A 9,734-nucleotide genomic window follows, 5' to 3' on the forward strand; every position below is an offset into this window, starting at 1 on the left:
CGATACCCGTGGTGGGCAGAGCACAGATAGCTCATTGTGTAGCTTTGTGCTTAATTACAAATAAACATTCTGTCTGAAAAGTCACTGACTCTGATATGAAAAGTATCGCCCACTAAAACAACAATCAACGTTTTGTAATAACTTAGGAGATTCATGGCTGTATTGTGTATAAAGACAATATTACTCAAATTCTTTTAATGTATGTGACTCATTTTTGTAGACGATTATGCGGGACTATATTTCATATGTATATCAAGCACATTGCCATACGTACGCTTAATATTATTATAGATATATGTTGCTACAGACCTGGTAGGGTAAATAAATCTACCTATAAGGAAATAACTGTTTGGTCACGTGGCTCCTATTGTCCAATTGTGTATCTGTTCTGGCACGAGCCATTTAGAGTCGCTCTTCTCCCTGAGTTGTATGTGACAAGCGCAGAAAAACTTTTCATCAACAGCCGCCATATTAGATTGTTTCAGAGTTGTCGAGCGATATACGTTGGAAAGCTTTATGTGTTATTCTTCCTTTTGTATATGCTTATTATAGACCATTTTGACTGCTTTGTCGTGAAAGTGGATTACAAGAAAATGATAGCAATTTTGTACATATTAAGTAGTTAGTTAAACTAGCTAATGCAGCCCCTAAAGTTTGGTCCCCAAAGTCAAAGCGTCTGCCGACGCTCAGCCGATATACGTAGAATTACCACAGGCTACAGCAGTAACATCACACGGGCCGTAGCAGCCTAATGCTGTGGGTATGATGATGGAGGCGGGGGCTAGTTGGGATGCGGTAGAGACTATTAGTATTAAGACGTCAGATTGACGAAAAGTCGCCTGAAATCAGACATGTGCATTGCATAGTCTCATTTTCGAATACAGTAACGGTGTTTGAATTCTGTGACATGATTATTTTAGTGTGATTTTCATTTGATGGAACCTACACGAGCAAGTTAACCTACATTAAATTTTATCTAGTTAGGCTTGAAGTTTAATCTTAATTTATCGCAAACCCGAAAGTTAGTTAATACATTAGTACTACTAGGGTACTATTTCTAGTAGTACAACACTACAGTGCTATTAATATTGTGACAGTGACTGAGTAGTTTAGTTTAAGCCTACTCTAAGTTCTGTTTTATAAATTATTCTTGCTTGAGTATAAGTTATAACCCTATCTTGGGGAACATGGCTGATCTTGTAGACGGAAGACCACCAAATAAACGACAGAAATTATCTGAATCAACGCTTTCAGCTTCAGATGGTACAGGTAACTAATATAATAATAATAATTCTGTTAGTATTTAGCTTTTACTATTAGGCCTAATTTGTTTTAGGATAGGAAATCCTGCGTCAGTGTTTGTTACTGTTAGTTTAACACTGAGTTTTAAAATTTAAATATAAAATTGATAGCATACAACTAAACCTAGCTTATGTTTAACTTAGTTTAATCTTGGTAATGGTATAGAATATCAAAAGTGGTTGTTAATGAGTTTCAAGTTTTGATATAACAATTAGTAAATCTTAAAAGTTAAATAATTATTAGTATAAAGTATAAGAGGTATAGAGTAGAGCATGGTTTGACATACAGACAAACTACACTGGCCACTGAGTCTGGGGCTCATATGTTTAAATTAAGTGTAAAATTTGGGCCTTCCTGTGGAAATGACACTCGTTCATATTATTTTATTATTTATATGTTGCCATGCCATCACATGCCTGTTAATATTTGGTGTAATTTGTATGTATCATAACATAAATCAAGGTTAGTAAGTCTGATATTTGAACTAGTCTTAAGAAATTATAGTTAAGCATTTTATGTCGCATTCAGACATGCAACTATACCTAATGCTTATGTAGTTTGAAAAATTGCTTGCGATTTACCATTCAAGATCAACAGTATTTTACTATTATGTAAAAATACACAATATGCTCTCATAATGTCATTGTCAGCTGACAATGCATATAATATTAACAATTAAGGTTGTTTCATGTTAGAATAGTAACAATTACACTGCAAGGTCTTAGGTTTAAAATTTGAGTCTGCATCTTACGAGTTCAAAGAAATTCTTTAAATTTAATGTTGGACAACTTTGCCGACTATGTTTATTAAATGTCTTTTCAGTTTGTTGGCATTATGGGTATGATCTGTATCAAAGTATTTAATATTATAAATACAAAATTAATTTAATTGACAGTGTGAGTTTGTACCTTATATTTTTTCATGGAAATAGTGATATAATCTATATCAAAGTTATTGTTATTACAAAATTAATTTAATTGACAGTGAGAGTTTGTACTTTACATATATTAAACTTCTCTAGTCTTACTGGCTGCAAATGTTCTGAAAATGTCATATAAATTTATGATACCAAATGTTTTAATAATCATAAAATTTTAAACTCGATCAACTCTCCTCCAAGCCCTTCTTCTCTCCAGCGAAAATATACCAAGAGGTTTCATCCTATCTCCTTGCAATAACCCAGTTAATTCTGGAATGATTCTGGTAACTCTTTTCTAAACTTTTGTCTAATAATTTTGTATCTTTTCTTACATAAGAAACCAACGCTGAACAGTATTCCTAATGAGGTCTAACCAGCACCTTATTAAGAGTGAATTGATTACCTCCTTTGACTTATACTAAGTATTTCTATGTACACAACTAAAAAGTGTTTGCTTTATTACTAGCATACATTGTTCAGAAGGTTTTTAGAACCTTTATAGATTTTTTTTTCCTTGCCATTGTAACCTAGAACTTTGTCTGCAAGGTTATAAGAATAATGATTATTGAGGTAACCAATAAAGACTATCTTTTACTAAAATTATAAGGCATCATGCAGTTACTAGCCCAGCTTACTAAATAGTTCAAGTTTCTCTGTAAAACTTCAGAATCTTTAGTACATTTTAAAATACTCGTTAATATAATATCATCTGCTAATGTAACCATTTTACTTTTTATTCCTTTGTGTCATTAATAAAAATGAGAAATTGCAAAAGGATTAGCATAAAACCGTGACGTACACTTGTAACATTAATCCACTGTGATTACATCCCATTCATAACAATATTCTGTCTCCTTTCACCCAAAACAACTATCAGACTATTTAATTAACTTCTGCCCCAATAGATGCAATGTTCGTAAGACATCTCTTCTGTGGCACCTTAAACTTCCTGGAAATTCAAGTATGCCAAATGTATTATCTACTGCATTATACGTGTTCAGTTAAATGTGTGTGAGGCATGACATTCCATTTCTAAACCCACATTGTTTATTTGTAATAATATAAAATTTGTATGAATGTTCTTGTAGAATTTCATTAATTATAGGCTAATAATTTTCCAACCAATGAAGTAAGAATAACTGGCTGGTAATCACATGGACATTGTCTAACCCTCCATCCTTTAAAAACAATCTGACATTAGTTGATGTCTAATAATCTGGCATCTAATAAATCTTAATGGATTCATTAAGAAATAAAGTTAATGGCTTAAAAATCTGCTCTGTTGTTTTATTCAACATTAAACATAATTGAAATGTTAATACCAGGCTTCTTCAAAACAAAACAGTTTATTTGACCTTTCAGAAGTAAAAAACATTATACTGAGAATTAAAAAATGCTGGACCCGGATTTTTAGAAACACAACATTTAAATTTCAAAGAACATCCAACTCAATAATAAAATCTTGATATGACTTCAAAGCTGTTTCAACAATATATCCTTGACACAAGAAACTAGGAAAATGAACCAGAAAGATAAATACTAGCATTGGAAATTAATCACAAAATTTTGTTTTGTCTTTGAAATTAGGACATTAAGTCTGTGACAAAAAACTGCCACCATTATTGCATTAATCAAGACAAAACCATGGCAAGTGCCATTGTCCATTCTGAAGAGGTTCTTCTACTTAAAAACACTTAATACACAAGTGAGGTATAAGACAAACATCCTCACCAAGGTAAAAATCAAAAACTTAACATTAGGTTTTATATCAATTAAATATTTTTGGTGAAATCATAAAATTGTAGGAAGCTTTCCAAGTTAAACCTGAGGCATAAACTTTGTCATGTTGTGCTTAAATGATGTTCGCCAAAAAAAAAATACAGTGAAAGACTCCTAACAACTATGTTTTCAAACATCAGTATTCATCTTTTTATTTAAACAATGTAAAACAACTTATCTTTGCTCTGTATGAAGAAGTATTTTAAATGTCAAACTATTAAAACTGTATGTAGTTTAATAGTCTGTTTGTTCTGGTTTTGAATCACATTTAAATTAAAACAGAAGTTTTATTAGTTAATAATACAATATAAATGCTAATAAACAGGAAATTATCAATATTTTCAGAAATCATGTGAAATATTAAAATACACACTTGAAGTTAAAATTGGAAACTAGAATTCTAAGGTTACTTACCCATACTTTTTCCTTGATCTTTCCCCCCAGCAATGTACATATGTGGTAAAATTAGATGCCTTGCTTGTAATGGAACTTACAACTTAAAATTAGGCAAGATTTGTATTGCTTAATATTTTAGTTATTTATCAGCAGTTATATTTTTCTGTAAAATATTAGTCTTTGAAGTTATTCAGAAAATAATAATGAAATTAACTCTTACTTACTACTACTGATTACATAACAATTTTGTGCTTGTTATTGTTTTCATACTGTAACTTTTAATACATTATGCACATCTTCATGAAATTTTGCAGATTATCGGTAAATATTACAAGGCTTTCGTACACAAAATATCAGATTTTTTTTATTAAATTTTAAGGTTTTTTTAAGTAATGATTTGCTTGTGCATTTTTCTCTTTTTGAATGTTGATTTAAAGAATAAAAATGCTTTTATGCATCAGAAAATTTTTAAAGTTTACATGCGAAATTGTTATAACCTCCAGGTAATTATCAAATATTTTTTTTAGAAAAACTTTATACACTGTTATTTTCACTATTTTATCTCTGTATGGGTTTGGTCGATTTGACCAACCTCGTAACCACCATAAAAAATTAGGAAATATATATAAATTATGCCTTTTTCATTCTAGAATGACTACAAATTATAACACGAAACCACAAATGTTTAGTCTAAATAGCTTAAAGCTCATAACATTATACATCTATATATATTTATTATTTTTAATTTATTTACCTTTCAGCTCTGTCCGACTAACATTACAGAAATTGCAATGATGCGATGCATGTACACTCGTGTTAGAGTAGCCGGTAATATAAAACTGGCCTTTACAAAGTGACATGTCTTGGCTTTGTTCTAGTGGACCAGTATTTTGCAAAATATAGTCACATTTTAGTTATAATACCATACATATGTATATATATTATTACTATTTACAAACAAGTTCTTAAATTTCAGTTATTTTTCTTAAACTATAGAACAGTAAATAAAGAAGTATAGAAAATGATCTTTTCTAGTTACAAACTGTGAAACAAAATTTTTTCAAGTTTTATAAATGCATCTTGAAATAACAAAAAAATCATTAAATACTATATCAGTACTGTAGAATTCCACTGTTACTTATTAGGCTTAGTAACTAAGCTGTATTTGGGTCTAAAAAAATATGATATTCCAAGCTCCATTATCTCCTACCTTTCCGCTTTGATTCTATAATGAAAAGGAAGGTTTTCCTGTGTAAATACTTTGTAGAGGCTGAGAAAATCACATGCAGGAAATTCTGAGCTTTCGATTGGTTATACACACATCACAGGGCAAAGTAGGTGTACATAACCATAAATTTCCTAAAATGGAAGAGTTGGTCAGTGCCACCTTGGTTGATTCAGTAGATATAATAATACCTCAGAAAATAGAAAAGAGGAGGTTTTTATATTATATTCTAGCTTGTCAATATCAGTAATTTGAATTTCTAATTTGTAAGAACCTATAGATTTTTGTATTTGGACATTATAAACATCTCATCTGAACCAATGCTGTATTCAACATACCATGTGATACACAAAAATCCATATTTAGGATTTTTTTAATATTTAATTTTAAATTGAGAAATTAACTAATGTATAATACTAAAATTTAAATTATAATCCAAAATTGAAACCAAACTTATTGACATATGTTCATAAAATAATATTCAATAAAATTTTGAATGTAAGTCTACAAATGTGACGACATGCCCTTTAACCCCTGACCATAGGAAGACCCATTGAGATAGGGTTAAAGAGAAAAATGTTTTCTAATTTGTTTCCTTGTATATATTTTTTTTTTACTATCATACATGACAGTTATCATAAAATGCCATGGCTTTGTTTTATGCCTTCACTAATTTTGAGGGCTGCTGTTTAATAGTACTTACAAACCAATGAATAATTATAATTTAAAGCACTTTGAATTATGTTTAAAGCAATATTCCACCTAATTTATAGGTTCTCAAGCATCTGGCATGTCGATCTTCAATTCTCTTTGCTTTTATACTTTAATTTGTCACCATACAATAAGAAATAAACTTATTTATATAGAGTGACATAACTAATTTCATTAAGGCCTTGTGCCTATAGCTATTGTGTCAAAAGGTGCCACCCAGTGTCAGTTTTTTACACTATGAAAATATCATTAGTCTAGTAACTAATGAGTATGATCTGGCATTATACATAAACAAGCTCAAGCAGAAGCTCAAATTAAAGACAGAACATGAACATAATTGACAAAAATTGAAGGGATACCACCTTGCATTGTGTTTCTTTAATCATTTTAGTATAAATATTGTCTTGTTCGTGTGCCTTGTTTTCTGTCAGTTTACCAAACTTCGACAATTCTGATTTAATCCCGACTTCAGTGGCATGAAATAATTTTTTGGAGGAAGATACATTTGTGAAATTTATATTACACCTTTCATAGTAAAAACTAATGGGAATAAAAGCATTCAGATACTCAGCAACCCTGTAATCTTTAACTTAGACCCAACTTCCATTCTCACATTTTGTTTCCCTTTAATATACTGAAAAAGTCTTACGTTTTATGCTTAGATTTTCTACTTTTTTTAGAATTGTAAACTAGTAGTCACGTGATCATGGTTTTTGTACTTATATAGCACACAGTAACTTTTTTTCATGCTCCTGGAGGTGATGTGAAACTGCACTGAAACATGGAGAGTGACTTTTGCGGCCGTTGATCGGTTAAAATATAGATTTTAATTGTGTTTTATAAAATGTTATTTGTTTGTGGATTTTAATATTTTAAATATATATATATATATATACAAAAGTTCCTTAAATTTTAACCTTTTAATATTAATTTTATAGTTCTCTAAATTTTACAACACTACTGTAAACAGTTTAATTTCATTAAACTGGTAATTTTGTAAGTTTTCAGCTTCCACCATTGCTGATGATAATTATGTGGGTAGAAAAATGAAATTGTCTTAAATGTAACCACATCTATTCTTTTTTATTCCTAATATTAAACTTGTTACTTTATTATCTTACCTTCAGGATTCAGCACAAAGAAATAAAAAGAGTTCTTTATTTTGGTGACACCCCTAGGTAATCTTGTGCATTTAAATAAGATCAATTCTTTACTATATTTTCTTAATAGAATGTAAGTAAAAATAATATAGTATATCCCCATAAAATAACCTGTCCATCCCTGGAATCATCACAGAAGCCATACTCTGAACTCTTCCCAATAAATTATTATTATTTCCAAGATAAAGAGAATAAAGTAATGTTTAAAGAAATACCTTGTGGTATAATTGTTATGGAAAGATTTGGAGTTGCTAAAAAGTGATGAACTGCAGATTTAAATATGTAATGGAGGAGAAAAATATGCCTGAATTTACTAAATTATCTTGTATATTTTTAGAGTTTAGAACTGAAAACCAGTTTGACTTCACAAACATCTAATTTGAACCAGTGCTGCATTCAGCATACCACGTTACATACAAAAATCAATGTTTATCTGTGTTTTTTTAATATTTACTTTTAAATTAACAAATTGAGTAATGTATGGTTCTAAAATTTGAATTATAATCTACAGTATAATACCAAACTTATTGACATAAATTCATGAAATAGTAGTTCAATAAAATTTTGAATGAGTTGACAAATGAGATGACATGGCCTTTCACGTGTGACCCGTCTCAAAAGGGTTAAACAGGAGATTATAAAGGATTTATGTGGATTAAAATCAGTAGGACTGTGTAGGGTAGAAAAGTAATTCTATGGCAAAAGTTTTAGTTAGGGAAGCAAAAAAAATTTTTTTTTCTGTAACGCTAATATTAAAAGTCCTTACAATTAGTTTATAGAACTAGGCAGAAGTTTTGATAGTAGTTAGTATGTTAGCTGTCAATATAGAAATTTTTGAGATCTTCCACTGAAAAGAAGGAGAAGGGCAATCTTCATGTAATAAGTGTGCTGAAAACCTGTGAAAGAAGTAACTCCAAGGTAATAAAAAAATTTGAAATTTGTTTTAGTTACTGAAAGATAAAGCAATTGGCACTTTCTGAGAGCCACCTGAAGAGATTTTTGGCAGTAGTAAAATATGTAAAGGCAGATTGGTTACGCTGCCAATAGAAACATACTTATTATTTTGTGAGACTAAGTTTAGATAAATTGATTTGGGTTGTGGATGATTGTTTTCTTATTCAGCATCTTATAAATCTTACTGGGAAGATGCTATTTTTGACCTTGTATTTAGTACTAAGAATGATATCTTTAGAAATCTACTTATACAAAAGCACTTGAGTACTAGTGATTATAACATCAATACTTTTGATGTTTGTATAGAAAATAAGTGCAGAGTTAATAAGAGTTTTATTCTGATTGTAGGAAAGGTGACTTCCGGAAAGTGCAAGATATTTTTAGAAGTATTAAAAAAAGATTGGATTATTCAATAAAAAAAATATATTAGTGAAGCTCAAGATGTTATTTAGTTCAATTATACAAAATAAAAGGAAATGTATTTCTTTTTTGTAAATAAATTAATAAAAATGATTCAATTATAAATATTGTAGTTTGCAAAAAAAATAATAATTCATACATAAAATTGAGGACTTTTATGAAATTTATCAAAACAAAAAATATAAAGAAATTATCAGTAATTTCTCATCAAAACTAGCTACCTACATAGATGAGAACTAAGTATCAACTGTGCTGATTTAATATTTGGGTCTAACTAGGAATATGCACTGTTGTGAAGTATTGATTCATCAGTTGGGTACTCTTGCTGTTATTGATATTTTTAGCCTTAATCCCAATAACATCTTAAGAGGTTGGGAAGCTTAAAAGTTTTGGTTATTCCTAAACCTAAATACTGAACTAATAATGTAAAACAATCCTAATGATAAAATATAATAAACAAATTAAAAGTAATGAAAATGCATACATTAAACATTTAAGCTAATACTGCTAATGTTACTGACTTTAAATAAAGTTTTGAATATATATAACAAAACTTCTTCTGACAGTGACTTCTTGCCACATTCTCCACTAATTTTAAATTCTACGATAAAGTTTTCTAACCTTTACTTTTCTTAAAAATATAGCTATTATATTCATTACATGTTACCATCAAAATTTTCTTCAGCAGACATTTTATTAAAAAAATATAATGATCAAGTACAAAAGCTCTTTTTAGAACCATTGCAGAGTATCATTTACTAAATGCCAATTTTTCAAATTCTTTCTAACAGTAGTTTCAAAATCAAACAAGATGATAGGTTTGCTACTTGAGCAGTTTTTAAATAAAGAACACTTCTTTGTTTCATAA

General features: G+C 29.5%; 1 protein-coding gene across 1 annotated transcript in view; it reads left to right on the plus strand.

Moving 5' to 3' along the window:
* The first annotated feature begins 463 nt into the window (after positions 1 to 463).
* Positions 464 to 9,734, plus strand: part of LOC106460879 (CREB-binding protein-like) — a 71,694-nt gene continuing 62,423 nt past the window's right edge. The window contains exon 1 of the mRNA XM_013920638.2: positions 464 to 1,269. Within this exon, the coding sequence (XP_013776092.1) occupies positions 1,188 to 1,269 (82 nt within the window). The 5' untranslated portion in view covers positions 464 to 1,187. The remainder of the gene's footprint in view (positions 1,270 to 9,734) is intronic.

Source organism: Limulus polyphemus, unplaced genomic scaffold (assembly GCF_000517525.1).
Source record: "Limulus polyphemus unplaced genomic scaffold, Limulus_polyphemus-2.1.2 Scaffold36, whole genome shotgun sequence".
Classification (NCBI taxonomy): domain Eukaryota; kingdom Metazoa; phylum Arthropoda; class Merostomata; order Xiphosura; family Limulidae; genus Limulus; species Limulus polyphemus.